The sequence below is a fragment of the Lissotriton vulgaris genome, chromosome 1_1 (assembly GCF_964263255.1).
Source record: "Lissotriton vulgaris chromosome 1_1, aLisVul1.2, whole genome shotgun sequence".
NCBI classification, from domain to species: domain Eukaryota; kingdom Metazoa; phylum Chordata; class Amphibia; order Caudata; family Salamandridae; genus Lissotriton; species Lissotriton vulgaris.
In genome coordinates this window covers 1,028,291,718-1,028,318,137 of record NC_141685.1, presented here as the reverse complement: position 1 = coordinate 1,028,318,137, position 26,420 = coordinate 1,028,291,718, and the positions used below count along the sequence as shown (strand labels likewise).

Below are 26,420 nucleotides of genomic sequence, written 5' to 3'. Positions count from 1 at the left end.
TATCTGTTTCTTTCAATTTCTGGCGGATCGCCACAGATGCTGCTTCTCCTTTTATGTTGGCTAGTAATATAGCCGAGACCTGCTTGAAGTCTTTCAGTAATTTCATACCAAGAGTTAAAGCAGGTTCTGGACCGTATTCATTCTGAATTTGTTTTAGCACATCTGGTATTACCTCCATGGACGGAACACCATGTGTTTTTGTGTAAGTGGAAGCAAAGACTGTACCCCAAGTGTCACAGTCCTCCACATGTGGTGCGACCCCCATTGGAAGCCAGATAGTCAGAATTCTGTGTTTCTCAATAGGGGTAGTATTCGGGAATACTGCCTCTATTTGAGTTATTTTTTGTGCTAGCCAGAATGGAATTTGTTCCCGTTTTGCGGGTGTTTTTCCAAGACATGATTTTATGTTCTGTGGTGTGATTTTATTTGTGTTCCCCTGATGAGGGGTTAGCTGTGGAATATTAACAGCTGTTTGGACTGTTGCAGTCCGCATTACATATTAGACTAACTGTCTGTGTATTTTAATTAATAATTTTAGCTGTGCTAAAAGTTCTTCTCTTGACATTTTATCAATATCTGGATGTGGTGTGTAGCTGGCTAGAACCGGCCACGTTGCTCCTGACCTACCTAGTGGACCGAGCCTGGTAATGTGATCATTGTTTTAGGGAGCGTTTAATCCAGAGCAGGTGCTCTTGGTATTTTAATGGGATTTCAATCTCCTCGAAAGGAGCGTATTCTTCCAGAGGTTCCTCTATTTTGTAATAGTGGAACTCGTGTGTTGTAGCATTTGCTGCTGGAAAGTTTATCCATGAATAGAATACCTCTGTCTGCCGATATTCGTGAACCTCTATCACGAAAATGACTGTACCACCTCGTGCTGTCAGTCCGTTTTCTATAAGTTTTAAAGTTATAGTTTTTTTTATGTTCGCCGGGATGATAATTGCATCCGGTTCATTAATCTCTGTAACATTGAAACCCGGTTGATTCGCCTCTACTGGGACTTCATTGGTTCCGTTGTTATCGCCATTATTTGACATTGTTTTAATGAAAGTTTGCAGAGCAGGTTTCCAAGGAAACAAAAGATTAGGTGCACAATATTTTGGAACACTGTATCCTTCAACGTTGACTAAACCAGAAACTCTACATAGGAATCTCTTCCTACTAAGTTCCGGCAGATTTTAACCTTTCACCCACTCCAGATGTCTATTGGAGTATTTACGGGAGAAAGGGTCTGTGTGAAAAAGCACGACTGAGTTACTCTAACGTCTTGCGTTAGTTTTATCGCCTTACCAAACGTTGGGCGCCATGTAGTGTAGTTCCTATTTTCCCTATAGGCCCTGCGCATTGGAATAACATAAACAGCAGTGTAGACGTAGGACTGAGGTCTTCTAGGTCTCTACTGACTATGTTAGACTTAATTTAGGTTTGCGCCAGCTAGCTCAGAGGTCACTGGAAACTTTCTTGACTGAATAGCAAGTGATCAGCTTCCCTGGCTCAGAGAAGAAGGGATTCATCTTCCGACAACCGCATTAACATGACAACTTTGCTCCCCAGAATAAGAGTCAATCTCTAGAGTCGTGTGAAAACAATAGACAGCTATTTCACTCAGTCAGACGTGCGTTCTTAGTTTCACCAGAGTGCAGAGAAGAGAGAAATGGGCGTTTTCAATAATAGATATTATTTATTGAGCAGTCTTCCTTCTCATGCAAGAGAAATGAATTGCCACAATTGCAAGACTTGTTATAACGAAAAGTGCGTACAGTAAAAGGAGTATTACGAAATAATACTGTAAAAGCATTGATATGGTTTCTAAGCCATAAGATAGTTAAAATGAATAAAATATATACATTCATATATACATTGGCTAACGACCTCAACTGGTGCTTCTAACTACGCCTACCCCGGTGTACCTGACCTAAGCCTAATACGTGGGAGGGAGTAAGTAAGTAGCAGTTTAAGTTAAGTTGGTTTTGCCAAGAGTTTGATTCAAGAATTCTCTCTAATGGTTTAGTCAGCACCGTACCTCTGGAATAGAATGTAGGAGGTCTGGTATCTCCCTCTCAGGACCCGATATCCCAGTCACCCGCAAGGGTAGGCTAGAAACGCCGGAGCTGGATTTTCTCGGCAGGAGAAAAGACAGCGTCTTTCTCAGCGCGTCAAAGAGGAGGGGTAGCGTCCGTGGGCTTCTCGCATCTGCTGGGCTCTGGCTCTCTGCAAGGGGACAGCTGTTCTGCTCCAGTATTCACCACCAACGCGTGTTTGCTTAAGGCAGCATTGGTATATTTATACCTGAAAGGTGCTGAGTTTGACGTAAGTTTTGGACATAAGACGTCAATAAAGATGTCACTAAGAACTGGTCGTTCTTACAGCGCTCGCAGGAGTTCTATTACTAATCAAAACAAAGCAAACGGGGCTTTCCCAGGTTGCTGGGGGTTTGGTGTGTCGAAAGAACTTGGTGTGTTCTCTAGGAATCCAAGGAAGTGGCTTCTGCTGTGTCATGGACTGCAGAGGCGAGTTACTGAAATATGGCTCTGATTATTATGCCATTATAGGCATATTTATTTATTATAGCTGTATAGGGGCATCAGGTCACAATATTAATCGGGTTCCTAGATAAAACACATCAAAATGAGTGTACCTTTAATATTGTTGAATTCATTGTATGTCTGATTGTATTGGTTAAAGCTGTTCATAGCTGGATTTTTTTTGTCATTTTTATTTTAGTTAGAATGTTTTTTATCAGTTATGTCCTACTATGGCAAACGCTAATTTAGGTTTTATTTATATATATTGATATATAGTTTTCAATGTGATTCTATTTATATATATTTATGTATATTTTAGATGATGTATAAATGTTCGCAGTGTATGGCTGTTTGTTTTTTCTTATACTGTAATGAATTTACCCATTTTTTTGGGAGAGTGACTTGTAAATAGTTTGGTGATTTTATGTATTAAATCTTTTATTGAGCACAGGCAAACAATATGCACCTCCGAGATATTATGGGGGCCGGCACCACTTCCGGGGAAGCCAAAGTCTAAGACCCCACTGATACCCATAGTTTGGTGATTTTAGTTTAAACATAAGTATGAATTTTTTCGTGTTTATTTTAAATAATTGTTTTACATAAAAAGTGTTTAACGCCTTAACCGCAGCGTTTTTTCCGCAGCGGTGCGGGCGTTCTAAAGAGTGGGCGGGGCTCTGTCGACCGTCGGCCGACGGCTGCACCCGCGAGGTAGTGCTCCCGTCGGCCAACAGCCGACGGAAGCACGGAAGGCGTTATTATATTATTTGTTAATGATGTCGTAATTATTTCGCAATATTATTTAGTTGGTATTGTGAATGTTGCTAATTTTGAGATATTATATGTTTATTTAAAGGTGACAATATTTTTGTTTCCAATATTTGTGTTTTCGATATAAGTAGAAATTGATATTTTAAACAACGATGATTGTGTTCTTGCTATTTTTGGTTTTATTAGTCAAGTATAGGAAGGCGATATTTTTGTAAACAACATTTATTTTCCAATATGTTTGTGTTTCGGTATTGTATGAATCAATATTATGTCACGGATACATAGTTAACTCCACGTGTATGTACCTTGACGATATATATATATATATATATATATATTACCTACTGGCGGTCGCCAGTAGGTATATATAGTTAGGATTTTTTCTCTATGGGATTTTTGAAAATTCTATGTCTAATAACTTTGGCGTTTGTGGACGGAATTGGCTGAAATTTTCAGGAAAATGGCACATTTTGTTTCTGAGCAGCCCCTGAAAATTTGGGGGGGGTTTGTCAAGGGGGGGCCGAGAAAAAAGGGGGGTCTCAAAACGCGTTTTTCCCATGTTAATTTCCATAGGGTGGTTGGCCTCACTTTTAGCTCGAACGGCTGAATGGATTTGCACGAAACTTGGCAAAATTGTAGGGACTGTTAGCCCGATGTGCCTTTGCTAGGTCTCAATATATGTGCTCCAGTGGATTTTGAGAAATTAACGTTCAAAAAAAGATATATATCTGTGACAGCGCTCCGGGCAGCGCTCCGGTTCGCGTACTTGACGCGTAACGGAACTTTGCGAAGCGAAGCTGATTGGCTCTCCGGTGTCTGTCAACATTCTAAACAGTCCGGAGCGGCCGCCATCTTGTCTCTCGGTAGGATCGAGAGACAAGAGGAGGCCAAAACAAAGGGGTAAATGAAGGAAAGGGGGCAAGGTAGACCCCTTCTGACCCCCTAGGATTGAAGAGGGGGATATTATAGAGCCACGCGGGGCAAAAAAAAAAAAAAAAATTGTGATTTTTTTCGCCGTAGAGACGCGTCTTGGTACGCGAACCGGGCAGCTAACCGGGCAGCTAACCGGGCATCTAACCGGCAGCGTAACGGGAGTCTGAGGAGTAGCTGATTGGCTGTCAACATTGTAAACAGTCCGGAGCGGCTGCCATCTTGTCTCTCTGTAGGATCGAGAGACAAGAGGTGGTGAAAAACGAAGGGGGAAATCAAGGAAAGGGGGCAAGGTAGACCCCTCCTGACCCCCTAGGATTGATGAGGGGGATATTAAAGTGCCCCGCGGGGCAAAAAAAAAAGAAAATACGATTTTTCGCCGTAGAGGCCCGTCCCGGTACGTGAACCGGGCAGCTAACTGGGCAGCTAACCGGCAGCGTAACGGGAGTCTGAGGAGAAGCTGATTGGCTGTTAACATTGTAAACAGTCCGGTGCGGCTGCCATCTTGTCTGTCGGTGGGATCGAGAGACAAGAGGTGGAAAAAAAAAAGGTGTAAATGAAGGAAAGGGGTAAGGTAGACCCCTCCTGAACCCCTAGGACTGATGAGGGGGCTAATAAAGTTCCCCGCGGGGCAAAAGAAAAAAATAATTGCGATTTTTCGTGGTAGAGGCGCTTCCCGGTACGTTAACCGGGCAGCTAACCAGCAGCGTAACGGGAGTCCGACATATTGTGTTTTTGGAACGTTTGTTTGCATACTGGGTAGCGTTCCGGTAAGCGTAACAAGGGGAAAATCAAGAGAAACAGTAAAATAAAATTTAAAGGAGTAGATTTCCACCAAACTTGGCAAAATTGTAGGGACTGTTTGTTTGATGTGCCTTTGCAAGGCCTCAAGATATGTGCACGTGTGGATTTTGTCTAATTAAGGTTAAAAATATATATATATATCTGTAAGCGTGCTCCGGCGCGCTTACGTTACGGGTTTTGTTTGCGCTGCAGAGACGATACGTCACGGTTATGCGATGCGTCATGAGGCGTCTCACGGGCTATGTGATACGTCACGTAATAAAGAATATATTTTACAGCTATAGATATTAGCTTTTAAAAAACCAATGAAATTCACTGAAAAAACCATAGGTTATAGACCATATATAGTTAGGAATTTGCATTTACAAAACCTTGAAAATTCACTGAAAAAACCATAGGTTATAGACCATATATAGTTAGGGATTAGCATTTACAAAACCTTATTTTACTTGCACAAAACCATTGAAATTCCATATATAGTTAGTTGCACTAACTATATATCGCGCACCCGCAATCCACTGCTAATGATGTCACATATTACATCATTCATGACATGGTCAGTGACATCACTGATGACATCACTGATGACATCTCAAATGACATCACTGATGACATCTCAAATGACATCACTGATCACATCACTGATGATATCATTTATGTGATAATACAATGAACATCTTCAGACTCTAATATAACCGTAGATACAATCAGTATAAACAGACACTCACAGACTGTCACTTATCCATGGAGTTACTCACACACCTAGTCAGTTATGCAAAAAATCAATCACACCTCCATTTCCTCAACTATACAGTTATACACACCTTACTTATTCAAACATATACTAACACATATTTACTGTCTTATACAATCCCTGATACAAGTTCACAATGATCCATACAGCCACTCACACATTCACTGGCTCTTATGCACAGTTATTTATATATGTCAACTCTCACATGGACTGTGTTTTACATATGTACTTACTTTGACATGTAGCACTGAGATATCCATTCACTCACCAATACACTCATGCACACAGTCAACTGTCCATACAGCTGTTTCCACATGCACTTTTGAACCCATACATTTAGTGAATCAACTGCTCACACATCTATGCACAGAGTCATACACCTCCCAGCCACCCACACACATACTCAGTCTCCCATACAAATACTTGGGCAACCATTCAATAACCTATATAGTTACTCATATAGCTACTGATTTAAACATGCAGCAGTTTACAGAACAAAATATATAATGATGCACAAATTAAGACAGTTTAGTCACTAACCCATGCACTCAGTGAGACACATTTAATCATTCTCTCATACAGTCAGTCATGCACCTACTAAATCCTTCATCCAGACACTTATACATCCACTCATTCTTCAATATGTAAGACATATTTTAACTTTACAGAAACATACAGTCACTGGGTGTTGTCATCAGTGATGTCATCAGTGATGTCATTTGAGATGTCATCAGTGATGTCATCAGTGATGTCACTGACCATGTCATGAATAATGTAATATGTGACATCATTAGCAGTGGATTGCGGGTGCGCGATATATAGTTAGTGCAACTAACTATATATGGAATTTCAATGGTTTTGTGCAAGTAAAATAAGGTTTTGTAAATGCTAATCCCTAACTATATATGGTCTATAACCTATGGTTTTTTCAGTGAATATGTTTATATATATATATATATATATATATATATATATATATATATTGACGCTCCAAAATCCTTCCCACTCCTCCCTGGAAAGAATAACAGCACTCGAGGTTGGGGGATACAAACGCGCTAGGTTTTATTCAGCGGAGGGGTGTATATATATATATATATATATATATATATATATATATATATATATATATATATATATATATATATATATATATATATATATATATATATATATATCTTCAAGGTATGTAGATGTTGAGTTAAGAATGGTAAATCTATACTTATCTATTTTCACTAACCTCAATATTTTGGTACTCAAGATTTTTGACATGATATTCTGTCTGGGTAATCGATATTCTATCAGACAGTCGCCTGTGTTCCTTGAATTCACATTGAGTTCAGCACAAACTTTGATGCCCGCTTTGACAGTATTTCCTGTGCCGGCCATTTGCATCAACGACGTTGCTGACGTCATTGACCCCGTATGAGGATATACATATTATAGTGCTATCCGCACTGACCTGAATCTTCAGTGAAGTCACCCGAAGATGTGCCTGGCGTTGAACATTTTAGCAACCCATCTGACTCTGAGAGTTTACCCTTACCACATGGTAGGGCCCAGATGTTACATAACTTATTTGGCACATATTTTGACAATAATTACAATGAAGGAGACAAATGTAATCCCCAGTTTACTGAGGGAAGCTGGTACAAAGAGTTGAAGGATGCCAGTAGGCTTGAGACTTCATCTGATACTTTCCTTAGAGGTCATGCCTCAGGGGAAAACGCCTCTTTGCTTTGCCAAAAGTATCTGAAGTATTAGACCTACAATTGCCAACCATTGAAGTGAAAACTTATTTTTTAACTGAAGTTTTGCAACCGGATCAGGCTCCCACTGAGTCACTCCTAACCTTCAGTGAGGCACATACTGACACCCTCTCGGGTACCTGGGCCAAGCCCTGTTCAGGGCCACTCATTAATAGACAGGTTGGCCGTCCCATTTCCTTGCACCTGGCGGTCCTGCCTTTCTAACTTGACATCCTATCCCAGAGAGTCTGGTTGTTCAGGGGCCCAACAGCAGGGTCAATCCGAAATTTTTTCCTACTACTCCTCCAGTCCATGAATCCAACCAGATTGAGACTTCAGGCAACATAATTTTGCCAGACCACAGGGGATGATGGACGGAGTGTTGAACATTGCAAGCACTCTCCCCCAGTTAACTGATCTGGGTTTAATCCATCATCATTCTTTAGCTCACTCCGCCACCCCAGTTCAGACATGGCCATATGCAAATCCGTCTGACCCTGTGCCTCATGGGAACAGTCAAGCCCGAACTGCCAAGCCATGTCTTCCCTGGACCAGAATCAAGCATCCTGGGACCAGTTTCGGGTTCATAACCCTCATCAGCCAGGCTATCTTGAATTCAGTGGCAAAGTGAGCAAGGGACCGACGTCTGGGCATACCCTGCCCACTTAGGGCAAACAAAGCAAAACCAAAGGGGAAGATGGACGGAATGTTGAACATTGCATACACTCACCCCCAGTCAACTGATCTGGGTTTAATCCATCATCATTCTTTAGCTCACTCCGCCACCCAAGTTTAGACATGGCTATATGCAAATCAGTCTGACCCTGTGCCTTATGGGAACAGTCCAGTCCGAACTGCCAAGCCATGTATTTTGCCCTCTATGAGCCTTGCTCCATAATCGGTCAATGCCAGCAGTCTTTTTGGCCGCTATTCCCATGCTCTTTGGGATATAGTTGCTCAGGTTTTACCAGCTGTTCCTGACAACCTTTACAAGTCTCTCATGCAAGCTATTCAGGACAGCAGCAATACGCCGAAATGTGTCATACATGCAGGACTGTACTTGACTAATTGCCTAGGATGTGCCATGGGCCTAAGTGTGGCTCCATGCCACCATGCCTGGATAATGTCCCCAGGTATCTCAGGGTGACTCCAGGCATCTTTAATCTTCATACCCTTTGATGGATCTCGCCTTTGTGGGGGGTAAAACAAACTCAGCCGTGGAGCTCTTCAAGAAGAGCAGAGCCACAGCAAATTCTTTGGGCCTGTCTGATCCTATGATGCAATTCAATCAGCAATTTTGACCGCTTCATGACTACGGTAGATGTTTCCCTGTCAACACAAGACTCCTCCTCTAGCCCACCAGGCTTCTCAGCCCTTTCCGTGTCCCAGGCCATATCTCCCAGAGACCACAAAGTCAGATGGGACACTGTCAAGCTCAGTCCCTTACCCCTCCAGTGGTTGCAACTGCAAAACCACTTTGGTGTGTTCTTGCCGGCACACAGCCTCAATGTTGGAGGCAGGTTTCGATATTTGCTCCAGGGGTGGCAAGCCATAATGATGGGCCATACATATTGTTTGCCAGAGCTGTACCCTTACCTTTCTTTCTACCCTTCCACTGCTTTCAGTGGGGTGCTGACAGAAGACCATCTGTTCTTACAACAGGAAATGCAGGTCCTTTTCGTCAAAGGGGGCATGTAGAGGGTTCTGGACTCTGAAGTGGGAACTGGGTGTTACTCCTGCAACATTTCTTGTGCCGAAGATGGAAGGAGGCCTTCATCCTATGTTAGATCTCCATCCTCCGAACGCCTTCCAGCAGAAAGACAAATTCAAGATGCTTAGGCTAGCTCTGGCCCAACAACATTACTGCCTCCCAACAACTCTGCCCCACCTATCCAACTTCTTCCATAGCAAAATTGCAAACATCTACAGCAACTTTGTACACCAACCTAACCCTAGACAACTCATCGCTAACCTACCCACCAACAACCAAGATGGCCACCTGACCAAATGGGCAACCCTCAGAGGATCGACACAGCGGTAATCATGCCGACCATCCACTCATGGGCCACAATGGACCCATGCTTCCACAAAATCTACAATCTGGGAGCATCACCAATCAGCACCACCCTGACCCACATCATCATCTCCTCCATCATGTCCAGGACTTTCCCAGATGAATGGAAAGTTGCCGAAATCAACACTCTCCTCAAGAAGCCCAAAGTTGAGCCAAATCAACTTGGCAACTTCTGGCGCATCTCCTTGCTTCCCTAGCCAGCCAAAGTGATTGAGAAGGCCATCAACCAGCAACTCACAACACACCTCGAACTTCACCATCTTCTAGAAAATGCTCAATCAGGATTCAGAAAGAAACACAGCACCAAACCAGCACTCAACACGGCCACTGCCGACATTCAAATAATTCTGGACCAAAGAGAAACAGTGGTCTTTATCCGGCTTAATCTCTTCACAGTGTTTGACATTGTCTCCCACAGCATCCTCCTCAGAAGACTCCAAAAGATTGGCATACAAAGATCTGCTCTCAAATGGATCTGTTCCTTCATTATGGGAAGAACTCAAAGAGACAGACGGCCACCCTTCAGAGTCCAAGAAACTGATATGCAGAGTCGAACAGGGGGCGTGCCTCAACCCTGCCCTCCTCAACATATACATGACACTGATCACCACATCATCCAATCACAAGACATCACTGGCAGCTCCTACGTGGATGACACCCAACTTATCCTCTCTCTGACGGACAAGAGAACCACCGCCAGAACCAACTTCACCAACTGCGTGACCATGGTAGCAGAATGGATGCAAACCAACTGCCTGAAACACAACGCCGACAAGACGGAAGTACTGGTCTTCGGCAACAGAACTCACCATGGGACTCCACCTGGTGGCCATTGGAGCTAGGATCAACACCCACAGACCACTCAAAAAATCTAGGGATCATCCAAGAAGACAAGCTCAACATGACCATTCGAGTCAGCTCAGTGTGCGCCTCCTGCTTCTACATCCAACGAATGCAGCAAAAGATCTTCAAATGGTTGCATCAGAACACCAGACTGATCATTGCGCATACACTCGTCACCAGCAGGCTGGATTACGGCATCACTTTCTATGCCAGAATCTCCAAACAACTCCTACACAGAATCCAGGCCATTCAGAACATACCACAAGACTCATACTTGACCTCCTGTGATGCACCCACATCACACCACACCTCAGGAAACTTCACTGGCTCCCCATTCAGAAGGGCACCCAATTCATACTCTTCGCGCACACATACAAAGCCCTACAGAGCACAGGTCCAGAATACTTGAACAGCTGCAAATACTTGTGAGCACCCACCTGACACCTATGCTGTACTTCACCCTCACCTGCACACACTTCCCGCATCTGCAAAAGAAAAAGTGGTGGCCGCTCATTCTCCTACATTGCACCCAAGACATGGAACGACCTCCCATAACACATCAGAGCCTCCTCCTCACTTCTTGAGTTTAGCAAGAAGCTAAAGACCTGGCTTTTCTTATAAACAAGTTGGGGACCATACACCTACATACCTGCCCACGCACCTGGAGACTATCTTAGGTGATTAGTGCACTTTACAAATCAGCATAACATCCCATAAAATCACAGGTCCTGCCTGCCCTGGACAGAACATACCAAGGAACACAGAGTGGATGATCAGCTCTTTGTAGGGTTTGCCAAAGCAAAGAAGGGTAACACAGTGCGAAAACTGACAATCTTCTCATTGATTGTTCTCAGCATAATGATCTGCTACTCACTGGCTTGGAAGCAGTGTCCCAAAGACTTACAGGCTCTCTCCATCATTGCCAAAGCTGCTACCACCGCATTAGCACAAGGGGTGCTTTTTCTGAATATCTGTCATGCAGCCACGTTGGCTTCAGTATGCACGTTCACAAAGCACTACTGCCACAAGAGTTGGGTCTATCAAGAGCGGTATTTTGCTTGCTCGGACGTGCAGGACTTTTTGGTCTGACCCAGTTCACAGACCCACCAGTTTGGGAGGTACTGCATTGGTATATATTTACCAGGTGAGGACTCTGCGGTTAGAAGTATACATCAGAAGAACAAGTTACTTACCTCCAGTAAAAAATCTTTCTGGTGGAGACTGTATCTAACCACAGATTTCTCTTTGACCCTCCTACCTCCCCTTCCTGTTAACTGGATTTATTTCCATCTAAAATGGTCCCAATCTAAAGATCTACACACTGGTCATAACAATTTGCATATAGGATCTGCAACGGAGCGCACAGACAGCCTTGAAAGCAAATGACGTCAGCGAGTGTGGGTGGCTTTTATATTTTCCAACACGTCACTTCCAGAGTGGAGCAATGCCGGTGCCACTCTGCACAATGACCTCTACCAAATCACAGAGGTACTGCTGAAAGGTTTCCTGGTTCAGCCTGATGCCTGGGGGGTATTTACAAGGTGAGGAATATGTGGTTAGATAGAGTATCCACTGGAAAGATTGTTGCCGAAGGTAAGTAACTTGTTATTTGCATTCTCTAACCCTGTTATTTTGCAAATCGCTGGGATTGTGAACAGAAAATGGCTTTTTACATCTTACCTTCATCTCTTCTTGCCAAGGGAGCAGTGGAAATGTTCCCCTCTCCTTGTGAGGTAAAGGGTTATATTCAACATACTTCCTCATCCCCAAACAAAAAAATCAGCCAAAGACTAAGGGCCTGATTTAGGTATTAGCGAGTCTGTTACTCCTTCACAACGGTGATGGATATCCCATCCACCGAAATCTATATCCCATAGGATATTATGGGATTTATATACAGGTGGACAGGATATCCGTCCTCGTTGTGACGGAGTAACCCGTCTGCCAATATCTAAATCAGGCACTAATTCTAGACCTCAGATTCTTAATCACTTCAGATGATGACCCTTCATTGCATTGTGGCTGCTCAAGGGATAATCAGGATGCTTATTTACACATCCCGGTCCTTTCACAATGCAGGATATACCTTCTTTTTGTAGTCAGGGTTCATCATTTACTCGTCAGAGTGCTAACAGAAATCAGTCCTGGGAGCCTTCACGAAGGTTCTGGCTACAGCACCTTCATTCCTCCGAAAATGAACAACTCATGTGTATTCCAATTAGCACAATTGGTTGATGAAAGCCGATTCGGATTGGTGACGTTACAACGCAGGCTATTACAACGCCTGCTGTTACAACGCGGTTTTTACATCGCATACCATTACAACGCATAGTGCTTTTAAGCGCTGGATAGTGAATTATTTAATTTACTATTCCAACTACAGTCCCCGTGGATAGTAGGGAAGGTGTTGGATAGTAAATTAAATATATTCCCTATCCTAGAGCGCCCCCCAGCGTAATGCGTTGTAATGGTTTGCGTTGTAATGGTTGCGTTGTAATGGTAGTGCGTTGTAATGAATGCGTTGTAAGTGATGTTTCCCGCCGATTCACATCAGGTTCTTCTGCAAAATTACCTGCACTCAAACATTTACATTAATGGGGATTGTCTGTCAATCAACAGAAATTTCTCCAACTCAGGCAATTAAGTTTGTAGGCATACTTCTAGCTGTTCTTCAAATGAAAACAGGTCTGCCCTCAGAGCACTTACGTTAAATTGAAGAAATGATCACACGTATGCCTCCTCATCTAGTCAGAATGCTAGAGTGAAGCTGCGGTTATTGGGTATTATGGGCTACTGTGTATTTGAAATAATTGGTCCTTCTAGGCCGTCAGATAATGCAAACCCTGCTGAGATGAACTTTGCCGGTCAGCGGTGTAATTTGTCTTTTCCCCAAGTCACGAAAGAGACAGATTTCTACCTGTCTAAGTGGGTGCCTAGGTTTCCAACTTGAACTTTATGCTCTGTATTTGCAAAGGAGATCAAACTGCATATCAGTTTACCGGTGCTGAGAGCAATTTTTCTAACTCTGAAGGTTTTCCTAAATAAAGTTTGCAAAAGGCAAGTGCAAATCCGGAACAAAAATCTCTTACCTTAACAGACCTGCCTTTTTCCAGGAACCCAGAGAACTCTGGCAGTGGGCTACAGAGAGAGGAATTGGTCTGGTAGTAACTCATGTAGCAGGAAAGACAAATCAGATGGCAGACCTCCTCAGTCACCTCCTGTCTGCAAATCACATGTGGCAACTAAAGCAGGAGGTTGTGGATCAAAACTTTGGGCCTTGCAGCATACATATTATGGATTTGGTTGCAACTGCCACAAAAAAAATGTTTTGGTTGAGACAAATGCCAGTCTTTAGATCACTAGGAAATGCTTTTGTATTCTATGGACATACAGTCTACACAGTGTGTTTCCACCAGGTCTTCTGATACAGAGAGTTCTAGGGGTTAGCTGCACACTAGATTGGTCCCGAAAGTCTTGTTTTACCTGCCTTGCTCCAGCTGGTAAAGGATGTTCCTTGGACACTTCCAGTCACGGAGAGCTTGCAATCTCGGGCAAATCTGTTGTTTCATCCGATTCTGAGATCTCCTACCCTTCATGTGTGAATCTTGAACAGTTAACTCAGGACAAGTTTCAATTAGATAACAAAATTGTTGACATCCTGCTTTGTGCTAAACGTTTTTTAGCAAGGGTACTCTACTCAAGGGAATGGATGATTTTTGTGTCACAGATAGCTTTCTGGATCCTTTAAAAGGAAAGGTCATTGTTATTTTACAGTTCACCTTAGATCTAGAAAAAAAGGGTTTTAATATTGGCATGATTGGTTTCTATCAGCTTTGTCCTTGTCTCTCTTCTTTCCTCGTCAAGTTTCACTATTTACGAATTTACATGATATGAAAAATAGATTCCTTCCTTCTCCCTTCGTTGTTGGTCAATGGGATCTAACTTTAGTTTTGATAGACAGTATTTCGAGCATTTGCCGTCTTGCTAACTGAAATTCTTTACTTGGAAGATGGCTGTTCTGGTGGCAATGACTTCAGTGAGGTGCATTGGAAAGGTTCTGGCTCTTTTGGCTTCTCTTCCCTTTATTATTTTCTCTAAAGATGAAGCATTTGTTTAAGACTGAAACCTTCTTTTTTAGCCAAAGTAGCTTCTAACTGTCACATGACAGAAGTGATATAATTTCCTTCCTTTTGTAGTCCTCCACAGTCATAGAAAGAGGAATAATGGTTGCATCACCTTGAGCCTAGTAGGACTTTGAACCACTACATACACAGAACAATGACCGCTATGCTTCATGATAGTCTTTTAAAAGGGTTTTCAAGCATGATGTAAGTTAAAGTGGTCAGGATCTCCTTTACAGTAGCCAACAGCTATCGATAGGCAAGCAAACCAGCACTCTAATGTTTTAAAGCCCATTCTACACGGAGTACTGCAGTCACTTCACGTCTTTTAACATTTGTCCCAATTCAAGAAATTTGTAATGCTGCTGCATGGCCATATGCTGTATCTTTTGCCAAACACTATTTTGTCATCTTAAAAGGGCAATAACATTACCAATTTGGGAGAACGACCCTTCAGTCTTTCGACCATGAGCATGTGGCATTGACCTTCCTCCATCAGGTACTGTAGGCCAAACTGTAAATATGGCCCTTAGTCCTGTTTATGTTTTCTCAGAATTCACTGTGTTTTACACAGGTCCCCGTTGAGCCCTGAATCTTTTAATGCTCTATGTGGGTTCTCATTGGATGGTTGTCTCCGTTGGTTCTGTCTGTGTGATTCTTCTGCAATGTATGCATTCCCACTAGCCACTGTATCTATCCCTGAGCTGAATCCTGTCCCCCTCCCCTAAGCCAGACAACTCCTCCTATACTTCAAGTCTCTTTCATTGAAGTGTGTTCCTCCCTGATTCATATGTATCTATCTATCTCAGTACTCATTTTCTTGAATCCAGAATATTCGATAGATGACTCTTTTAGTCCTCTCAATGCACATCACTGTATCCCATCGCTATAATCAGTATTTTTTGCATCTCACAGTGCACTCAATATCACCCTAAGCATATTGTGTCTGTTTTGAGACACAAACCACTCTTTCCTCTCTATGTAATTGTAGAGACCTATATGTACCTTGATGCTGTCCAAGACTCGAATGAATGAATGAATGAATAAATAACTTTATTGTGTGGTTACTTAAAACCATTACATTAAGACCAAAGTATAAAATTACAAATGTTAAAACCAAAAGTGTTTCTACAGGCAAGCATTTATGAAATGTTCTCAGAGTTCAAACGGGCACACGCAGTCGGGGACCTGGAAGGGCCACCCAGTGTCCCGCAACAAAGCCTCTATTCCTGTGCGCCTTTGGCTGCCATCAGCTCGGACCGGGTCTGTTGTATAAACTTTCCGAACAAGGCCATCTGTTTTACTATGCTCAAGGTGTATAGATGATGGATTGCCTCCTTAGCTGTGCGTGACCCCGCGTTCCTAAGGATGGGCCTGAGGTAGAGGGTGCGGGGTGCACGTAGGGCAGGGCAGCAGAATAGTAAGTGGGCCAATGACTCACGTTTGTAATTACAGAGTCTGCATTCCCGGACTCCCGTGCCAGCAGTTCCCGGATGATATAGTTCTTTGAGCGGGAGGGGGTGCAGTCTGTAGGCTAGAATCTTATGGAGGGCTGGGAGGCCCACGGCCTGCGTGAGATGGTTTCGAGGATTATACGCGGTGTGCGGCAAGCATAGAGACTCGTGAAAGGCTCTTTTTGCAAGAGACTCAAGGACCAACTCCCGAGAGCAGGCGCGCACTTGCTTTTTTATTTCATGTTTGATGGTTGTGTAGTTGACAAGGTCTGGATCCCACGACTCGATCGCAAGGTTTAGTTGGATCATTGCTGATTCAATGGTGGTTGACCAGGGGTTGCCGGGTTCCATGAAGATATGTTTCAAGACGGCCTTCGTGTGCCGTTGTTGTAAGATAGTAATATTTACTTAGGGCTGCCATCTCTTCCAGATTTTGTTGGTTGAGTGAAAATTCCAGGCGAATTTGAGTGTTTTTTGTACATTTTGGTAAATGGTACAGTCTCTTGTATGCCCGCAGTGACCTTTTTCCAACTCCTTGTTCAGTTTGCCTGGGTACGCCTGTTGTGCGTAATTAAGGGCCGGCATTAACTTGGCCTTGAGGACTCTTTGAATGGCAGTTGATGATGGACTATATAAAGAGGCTTGTAGTTTACATAGGGCGAAGGTGATGCTCTTCCCTTTACCCTGAATTTTCTTTAGGTGGGTGCCACACAGCCCCGATTCGTGGAAGGAGACCCCCAGGTACGTGTATTTCTGTGTGCTGTCCAAGGTCAAATGGCCGAGGCTCCATTTTTCTCTTTTTTTTTGGGGTAGTGCCCAAAGATGACTATTTTTTACTTGGTCAGGTTTGCTACCAGCCTGTTTTTGTTGTTGTATGTTGCCAGGGCGGTAAGTGCCTTTTGAAGCCCTATTTTTGTATGATCCAGGATTACCAAGTCATCCGCGTATTGCATAAAATGAATTTTGGTTTGGTTTAATTCTTACCCAGGTGTTTTGATACAAGGATTGTATCGCTCTTAGCAAAGAGGAGTCGATGTTCCAATTGACCAGCTTTCTCCATAGGATGATACGATCTACTCCATCGAACCCAGCTGAGTAATAGATGAAGCAGGCGAATAATGGGAGACTTTTGCGCAGCCGCGCTCGATTTGCTAGGTAAGAAAGTGCGGTGATATTGTCTACAGTCGAGGACCCTGGTCTGAAGCCGGTTTGACAGAATGGCAGGAGATTTTCTTCGCTTGCCCAGTCTGTGAGGTCCTTCAGGATGGCACTGGTGTAGGCTTTGCCCTCGATGTCCAAAAGGGCGATCATGCGGTAGCTCGTTGGATCCGATTTGGTCCCTTTCTTGTGGATTGGGTGCAAGAGCGAGCCTCGCCATGAGTCAGGCACGTCCCCCGTTAACCAACAGTTAGTGTATAGGTAGGTCAGGTTTTCGGACCAGAATTCAATGTTTGATTTGAACAGGTGGCCTGGAAGGCTGTTGGAGCCCGGTGCACCGTTTGGTCTGATTTTTTAAAATATTTTGGACACTAGAGATTTTCCGGGAGGGGGCGTTGTATCAATGATTAAAGCCGGATTCTCTCTTAATGAGGGCATGTCGTGTGGCTGAGTGATTGATCGTTCTTCGTTGTAGAGCGCTTTTACGTGAGAGACCCAGACTGATGCCTCGAGGGAGTTTTCTCTGTGGTTTGTACCTCGACCAAGGTGACTTATGTAACTCCAGAACTCTTGTGATTTCCCGGGGCTCAGCAAATCGAAGATTTTCAGCCATTGAGCCTCGCAGTGGTTACGCTTTGCAGCCCACACTTTTTTGGAGTGGCTCTTTGCGGCCTCCTGCAGTTTTATTTGGTTTGTGATTGTGCGGTTTTTACTGAGGGCTTTTCGTTTTTTGTTTAAGTCCTTTGTACTTGTTTTAATTTCTGCGTTAAATCCAAAGGTCGTCGGAGGATGCCAGTGAGTTGTCCTTTGTTTGTCCCCGCGTCCCCGGAGTTTTGCCGCTAAAGTCACGGTGACCCCGTCCCATATTGCTATTGCATCCTGGCTGTGTTTGCGCGGAGGCCAACCTGCCCACGAGTTTGCCCAGTTGTTAAAAGTTGCGATGGCTACTTGTCCCCATTTAATTCTTCTAGGCAGCTTTATTAATTCTTGGCCGTCCGTTGCCCCGATGCATACGGGCCTATATCGTGAATTCACTAATAAGTTCATAGTGATTGTTAGGGCTGCATGGTCGCTGTCATTGCGTTGGTGAACAATGAAGTTTGTCATTTGGGCTTGCAGTTTATCGCTTAAGATGATATAGTCAATCGTCGTTTGATTGTTGTACGTGGGACCGACCAAGGCTCCCGGGGTGTTCTTTAAGAGCACTGTGTGCGCCGTGGCCAGTTTGTAAGATTTTAAAAGTTAATTCAGTACTTTGGTGGCCCCGCGCTGTTGGTTTTGCTCAGTAAAGACCCCTATGTTGTGGGTGTTAAAGTCACCGAGGATAATGCATTCTAATGATGAGTGGCGTAGCAGTAGGGTTTCTAGTTGGTTTGCAAGTGTGAGTGAGTTAGCTGTGTTCTCCTGCAAGTTATAGTAGATGTTGATTAGTAGTATTGGAGCAGTGCCGTTGGTGGAATGGGGGAATTTCAGAATGCCCGCCTGAAGGGTGTCTGGTTGGTTGTGAAATTCCGTGAATTCTATGTTCAACGAGTGTTTGATGTAGACACAAGTCCCCCCTGAGGGTCTTCCAAATATGTTGTTCTTTTTTGCTGCTTTGCCATATTCTGCATATCCTCTTAGCGACAACGGTTGGGTCAGCCAAGTTTCCTGTATGCATATGATGTCTGCTTCCTCCAAGAATTTCACCGCAGCTTGATTTAGTAGCAGCTTTTTGAGGCCTGAGACGTTCCCCGTTAATATTTTTAAGCTCTCGGTGATTCTCTTTTTGTTTGGAGATTTTACTCGCTCAGTGGGGGTGTGTTGATAAGATCGAGCTAAATTTGCAGGGCAGAGTGTATTAGGAGCTGGAATTTAGTGCTGATGACAGCCAGGACCAATCTTTGCCTGCGTGACCCCTGGTTATGCACAATCGATTTCCTTGGCTGGGGTTAGTTGTGATCTTGATTGGGGTTCCATTGATTGAACTAGTGTTTATGCTGCCTTTACACCCCTGGAGAACGTACACAACATTTGGCCGATAGTTGGAAGAAGTATTTATGCGTGTGATGCCAGCCACGCCCTGTTCCTGGTTGTCCAGCTTAGAGTGTGACATCAAGGTTTTTAAAATTGAGGGATATTTTTGTGCCGGCTTTGCCTTTATCTTTATGCCCCAGCTTTCCAATAGAGAATGTTGGCTCCTCAGTGCCTCCGCCAGGTCTGGGCTAGTGAAAGTTAATTCTGTTTATTCGTTTTTTTCCTCCGCATCCGGGGGCAGGAAAGAGATGGTTTCGATGTCTGTGGTTTTTATGCCTTCCAGTCCCGGGATGTTTGCGCAGAGTGTTAAAAGATTGCTGCGGTTGAGGATGTCCCATTTTCCTTGCAAGGTATATTCTGGGTGTAGCAGTATTTTCCGATCTTTCGCGCTTGCTTGATTTGCACAGCTTCCACTAGCCTCGTTGAGCCAAATTTTTCCCTGAGTCCCGATTGGAGGTAGCAATGTCGAACCAGGCTGGAAAGAGTTTGTCTGCTGTTTTGGCCCTGTTGTAGGTTGAGGCGCCTCAGTAAGCATTAAGCTGCGTGGGCTGTTCTTCCATAGCCTGTTCACGGCGTGCTCCAGTTTGAGGCATGTTGACCCGAGGGGGGCACTCTGGAAGTCTCCAATGATGTCAATGGGAGTTTTTGAGTTATCAGAGTCTAATGCTCCGCTCGATATGAACTTAGTTTGCGCAGAGGGCTCAGAGCTTGTTTGGCGGGACTCCCGCTCGTGTGGCGTGGCTTTATTTACTTCATCGTGGCTGTGTATCTGCGATTTATGCGCCTGTTTTTGTGTTATCAGAGCTGTAGCGGGTTGAGGGGACCCAAGGAGGGCTGGCAAGCTTGGATCCGGTGCTGAAGTGACTATATGTGGATTTCCAGTAGCTGGTTCGATTACTTCTGCGGTGTGCATGGTGGCTGCCAGGTTAGGTGTTTCATCTGTTATGGTGTTACCGGAAGGCTGCTTATTGGGCCGTAACCAATTGTGAATAACAATGGTGGCATATGCATTGTTTTTCATTCTCCTTATTGAGTTTTCTTAGTTTTTTCTTGTTTTTCCTTGACAGATTTTGTGACTCTGGGCTGGGCGGTTTGAGAGTTTGTTGAGAGACTTGGTTTTCAGCCTTAATCAGGGTAGTTCTTGTTCCGCAAGCGGTGGACGTTATAGGCGAGGCCATGGAAACAGGCTTTTCCGAACTGCTTGGGCAGAGGATTGCTGGAACATTATCCATAGAGTGTGCCTGGGCGGAACCCTGTGTGGTTAAAGGCGTGCTCTTCTGGCAGTTTTTTTTTATTTGCTTCACCCTTGAGGTCCTCTATTAATGTGGTCATGATCTTAGGAAGTTTTTCTAAGCTGTGCAGGATCGGGCTGCAACTACATGACTCTGGCTTGAATTGTGTGCTGTCCTGTGCTCTGCGTATCAGAGCGTTCAAGTTGTCCAGTTATGAGTCTATCCCAGAGATCAAGTTTGCCACTATTTGTAGTATATTGATCTGGACGTCAAGCTTGTCCGCGTGCATTATCGCTGCTCCTGTCATTGAAAGAAGGGCTTCGCTGATCAGTGATAGATGATTTGTGTTCGCAAAGCCGCTATCAGAGAGCGGGGGCAGGGCCGTTTTATCGTGTTCCGGGGAACCCGGTCTTGGCGAATTCAATAGCTGGTTTAGGGTCCTGACGAGTGGTTGTCGGGTTGCTCCTTCCTTTGTGGCGGGGGAGCCGTTGACCAGACCTGTGTGCATCACTATGATGGGGGAGTTGTTCCTTTCTTGTCGGCGTAAGTGCTGTCTGAGGTATCGTGCATGTTCGCTTTGATTGAAGGAGGGGTGCTCCGCTGACAGTCCTCTGGTGGGGGGAGAGTCAGGGCCGTGGTGTTTGATTGGATGGGCCCGAGCGCCACCCTATCTGATGTCATAAGTTTGAGAGGTATTCCGCTCTGGAGGGTAAGTATTGTTGGTGAGAGGGGAATCCTGTTGGCCCGAGGACTTGCGAGTATTGGACTCGGTCCTTCCTCCCTTGCTTTAGTGGTAGGTAAATTGTCCGAAGTCCTAGGACAGGCGGGGGGGGAGGTTGTTTTGGGGCTCAAAAAGCTTCATATATCTCTGTTTCCAGCGGAGCAGTTTGAGCGTTCTTTAGTGCTGGGCCTAGGCTTGTGCGCGTTTAACTTCGGGGGGCTATAAGGCTTCCCCGTGATGTCAATCGGGGGGTGAGCTGTGAGGAAGGGAGCCGGCTGTTCCACGGTAAAATCAATGTGAGGTCCCGGAAAGGTCGGGGTTGCTCCAGTCGCACCCGCTGATCCTGAGTGTTCCCCATCCCAGGGCCCTGGGCCTTGGTAAGTCCCCCCTAGGTCTAATACTGGAGGATAAAATAGCTTCGCCTTCCGTCTCTTGGCAGAGCTATGTGGCCGGGGCCTCTCCTGGGATTGGATTAGGGTAGAGTTTCTGGTCCTCATTTTGGGATTGGATTGGATTGAGTGGCTTGCCGGCTCCTAGGCAGCTGCTGCTTGGTTGGTGGAACCCACGTAGTAGATGGAATCTGTGGAATCTCCTGGGATCTCCTGCTAGATTGAAAGGTGCCCTGGCCACCCTGCTGCTGCAAATCCAGTACTTGTGCTTGTGCTGGTAGGCAAGCGCAAGTTACCCGGGGGAAGGACCAAGCTGTGTGCCAAAAAACTGTGGGCGGCCCCCTGGACGCAGGGAGAGCGTTGTTCAACTTCGCCTGGGTAGTGTTCTGCGGCTCTGGGCTCTGGGTCTGCTGTGTACCGGCCGCTGCTGTGCGGGGAGTTGTGGTTTGGAGGCTTGGGGCTCTGGCTCTGGTCTGCTGCTGCTGGGTGCTATGCTCCCGTAGCACCCGTGACCCCTGTTGATGCGGGCAGCGCTAAGCTTGGCGCCCCCTGTCCTCCTGGCCCTGTGGAGGGTTGTGGGGAGTTGTGGGGGTGGCGCCAGCCAAATCCGTCCCACACCTAGGCGACCCTGGCCTCTAAAAGCGGTCCTGGCCCCCCCAGCCGCACTTCCCCTGATGCTCCTGGCTGCCTCCTGCACCCAGATCCCAGGCAAAGTGCGCTGCTCTGGCAGCTCACTCTGGGGCGGGGGGGGGCGGGGGGAGTGCAGGCAATGAGGTGGGGAGTACCTGCGAGCCAGGGGGCTGCAATGCTGCTTTGCTTGGTGATATGCTTGCCGCTTGCTACGGCTTGCGCCGTCCGCCGTCCGCCGGCTGCAGATGAAAGATGTTCCGTCGCAGTTCCGTCGCTCGCTTACTTTGCCCCTTCAGCCTTTCGCCGCTTATCCACTGCTTGACGCCAACCGCTGTGCAGGTAAACGGCAGCGTCAGCGTCTGCGGGTGGCAGATAGCGGCAGGGTGGTGGCGGTGGCGGGAATGGCTGGTGTTCGCTGTTCCGCTGTTCCGCTTTCCCACCGCTTTCCTACCGGGCTGTGGCGGGCTATGGCGGGCTGTGGCAGGCAGTAGCGGTGGCTCCGGCTCTGGCTCTGACGGCAGCGTCGGCAGCGTCTCTGGCGTCCTGCTTGCTGCTTACTGCTGCTCTCTGGTGCTCTCTGGCGGCTACCGGAACCTCCTGCGACCAATTGCCGCCAGGACGTCCCGCGTTCGTGCTTGCTTGTCTCAGGGCCGCCAATCGTTGTATGACGAAATAACCTGTCCAAGACTCCCTTTAAAGAAAAGGGGGCCTATTACGATGTCGTTCGTAAAGCCTTCGACCTCAGCTCGGAGGCCTTACGACCGCCATTATCGGTTTCAATTCCGACCGGCTGATTTTGATTCAGCTGGTCGGAATTGAAACCGGCCGGTCATTCCGGCTGGCTTCCAACAGGCTCAAGGAGCCGGTTAGCCAGACAGAACCAGCTCGTAATCCAAATGGACGGTAGTTTACGCCGTCCGGATTACGATGCATGGTTTCTGGCAGGGTTTCCAAGCCGGCCTTAAAGTGTGTTTGGGGACTCCTAGCAGGGCGCCCTTTCCTTTGCAGTCTCCAGTCGGTTGCCAAGGGAGCACCTATGGTGCCCACCTGTTAATTCCTGCACCCCATGGCAGGCACCTTGAATTGCCTGCCTCAGGGTTCAGGGATTAACCCCACCTCACATTTCCCTATGGGAGCATGTACTACGGCCGGTTTATGGGCGTAACACATGCTCCCATAGGGAAATGTTGATATGTGACTGCATCATAATGAGGTGGTCGGGACCGCCGAACGGAGGTTGGTCTGTCCTGTTTCCGAGACGGTGTCCAGCATCGTAATAGGCCCCTAGATGTTTCACCTGCCCGAAGTATATTTTTCCAGAACCCTTTGCCTCTGCATTATTTCTTCAGCCCTCTGTTATCTCTTCACCAATCTAGAACACTGTATTCTCCCTTACAGTTTCTAGAGATTCTTAGTCTTCTTGTTCTATCTCTGAAAATTCCAAAAAACATCACTGCCACTCCAGAATCATCAGTTTTCCAATGTCCTTTGTTTCCTCCCTGTTGCCACAGAGCGCTGACTCTCAAGTGAGCTGTGTTTCTGCCATGCCTCTCAAGCTCCCAGTTTCCACCTGGTCTCTACAAAGTTCTGAGTCTACTAATTGTCCCTGGATCTTTGGCTCTCCTCTGTGTGGCTTCCCAGAGCCAAGTGTTTTCATCTCATCTCTCAAGAATCTTGTGTTTCTTCCTTGTGTCTCTTCACACTTTAGTGTACTTTTATTGTGCATCTCGATTACCCAATATATCGCCCTTCATTGTGTCCCTTCTGATTTCCTCGTTTCTTCAATGCTTCTCAAGAGCCCCCTGTCTCCTCCTTGTCTCTCCTAAGTCCTCTGATTTCTCATATTGCCCCAGAGGCCTGTCTCCACATCTACGTTAATAATTAATTTGAACAAAAAAGCACAGGAGTCCAAACCACATTTCTTAGGAGCCTGCTGCTGGCACTGCTAAATCGCAAGGTTGCCAAATACCAGGGATGCCTAGTCTTTCACCTTGCACCTCTTTCTTCCCCAGCCATATGCTTGCTGTTTCTTTATCCCAACCCTGCAGGTTTATTTACATCCCTGCTTTCTGCCTTTGTCATTTTTTTATGTATGTGTTTCACCCCTTCTTGCTCCCTTTTCTGCCTTTCTTTCTCCTGCTATTTGCAGAAAGTAAATGTTACGTTGAGTCTATAGATATATACCTCATTGGTGTCTCTCCAGAGCCCTTTGTCTCCCTAGTGTTGCTCCAGAGCTCTAGTCTCCTTCATGTCAGACACTTGTTGCAAATCCTTGTGTTCCTCCCAAGTGCATTCTAACATTCCTGTCTCCTTAACTCTCCAGAACTCTGTCTTCTTGTCTCCCAGCCTCATGTGCCTCATTACTGTCTCTCTAGAGTTGTGTATGTTCTCAGTGACTTCTGTCTCTCCAGAACCCAGTGTAATCTCCTTGAGGCTCTTAGGTTTCTACCCAGATTACAGATCTACTGTCCCCAGAGCTCTGTGTCTCTGTGCCTTATGAAAGTTCTTCTTTCGTCTCATTTCACAAATATAGGCCCTAGTCACAAAGTGTGTTTTATAGTATTTTAGTAGTACTAGAATACTACTGCTAATGTACTACAAAATGCTATTCACAAACCACTGAGTATAAATTTCCTCTTCCACCTCTTCTATCTTTTGTTTGGGGAGCTCCTCAGACATGTAAGTATAATACTTAGGGGTTGATTACAATGTCGGTTTTGGAATGCTTTCTGACTGACTCAGGTTCAGGGAGTCCGACCAACCGATTACGATGGTTCCGAACACTGTTTGGTCGGACTCCCATTGACTTCAATTAGGAGTCTGTGTTCCGACCGACTACACATGCATGGAAAGGGGGAGACCCATGAGTACCCCACAGTCCCCATTCGAAGGGGGCCTGCTATGGGCCCTCAAAGTCAGATTCAGAAAGGGCTGTCTGAATACGACATCCTAATCGCTCGGCCAGAAACACTGTCCGTAGGCCGCTACGATTCAGCTCTGACCGACTAGGTTACTCCGAATGCCTTTCGTAACCAAGTCGGAAAGTCCGAATGGTGTCCAACCATAGTAATCGGTCGTTCAGGAAAGTATCCGAGTCGGTCAGAAAGGCGGGTTCCGAATTGGATTCGGATGAACCGAATGTCATTCACAGCCTTTCCGAACAACATTGTAATCGACCCCTTAGGAGTAAATATGAGAGAAACTATGGAATGTACTTACAACTGACTAAGTATAGAGTAGGTGGGGTTTAGGTTTAATTCAAAATTAGGTTCATAGTGCTGTAGGATCGTTTTTACTTTGTTCTAGATTTAAAATAAATGTATAAAACTAATTTACAATCAAATTTCACAAAAAGTGTATTTACTAATTAATTATAAAGTTTAATTCACTTTTTTGATTTTCCCTATAGTTTACCATAGGGACCTATTCCCCCAACTGGCGAGTCTCCTATAGTAAAGTATTAGTAAATTCATTTTATGTAAAATATTAATGTAACATAATATTATATATTTATTTGAAATGTAGAACAACATTTAAAAAGTGAGTGCACCATTAATATAATTTTAAAATAAATCTTTAATTAATTTAAATATATTACATTAAATAGAAAACTTTTTTCTGACGTTTAAATAAAAAAATTAATTACCACTTGAAAGCTTCAAGTCTGTGGTTTCTGTTTCCTAATGCAGTCTGTGGAGATGAGGGAGATGGGCCGGGATGGCTACTCAGACAGTGATCACTACCTCCCAATGGAAGGGCACGGCCGGGCTGCCTCCATGCCGCGGCTTCCGGCTGAGAATCAGGTGAGCCTACAGCTCCTTATATGGTATTCTCAGAAACATACAAGTCCCTACTGATTATATGTTTCACTCCCATTGCATGTCAATGTACAGAGGATGTTCCCTGGATATTAATGCACTGATAAATCCCATGGGACAAGCTGAAATGTGTGCATTAAATCTAAAATAATGAAGTGCTGAGTAAAGGGCAGGGAAGGAGTTCTGTGATAAGAAACTCCAATTCTGTTCTCAAAATTAGGGAACTCTTTTTTTATGCAAATGAGATATTTTTGTGCTGCTATTGTTGTATTCATTGGCGCATTGATGTTTTGATAAACTTCATATTTTATTACGTTTATTGTGAATGGTGCAACAAATGCCCCGTCATTTAACACCTCCCTTCTGGTGACAGTGCCCTATTTGTTAAAGACCAGAGCTATACTCTGCACTCTTAACCCCTTCGCTGCTCATGAC

At 45.1% G+C, this 26,420-nt stretch overlaps 1 protein-coding gene across 14 annotated transcripts in view; it reads left to right on the top strand.

Annotated features, from left to right (window-relative positions):
• CACNA1A (calcium voltage-gated channel subunit alpha1 A) overlaps positions 1-26,420 on the top strand; it is a 1,308,076-nt gene that overhangs the window by 1,161,010 nt on the left and 120,646 nt on the right. For all 14 annotated transcript variants that reach the window (XM_086961990.1, XM_086962030.1, XM_086962039.1 and 11 more), the window contains one exon: positions 25,857-25,970. In XM_086961990.1, coding sequence (XP_086818116.1) covers positions 25,857-25,970 — 114 coding nt within the window. The remainder of the gene's footprint in view (positions 1-25,856; positions 25,971-26,420) is intronic.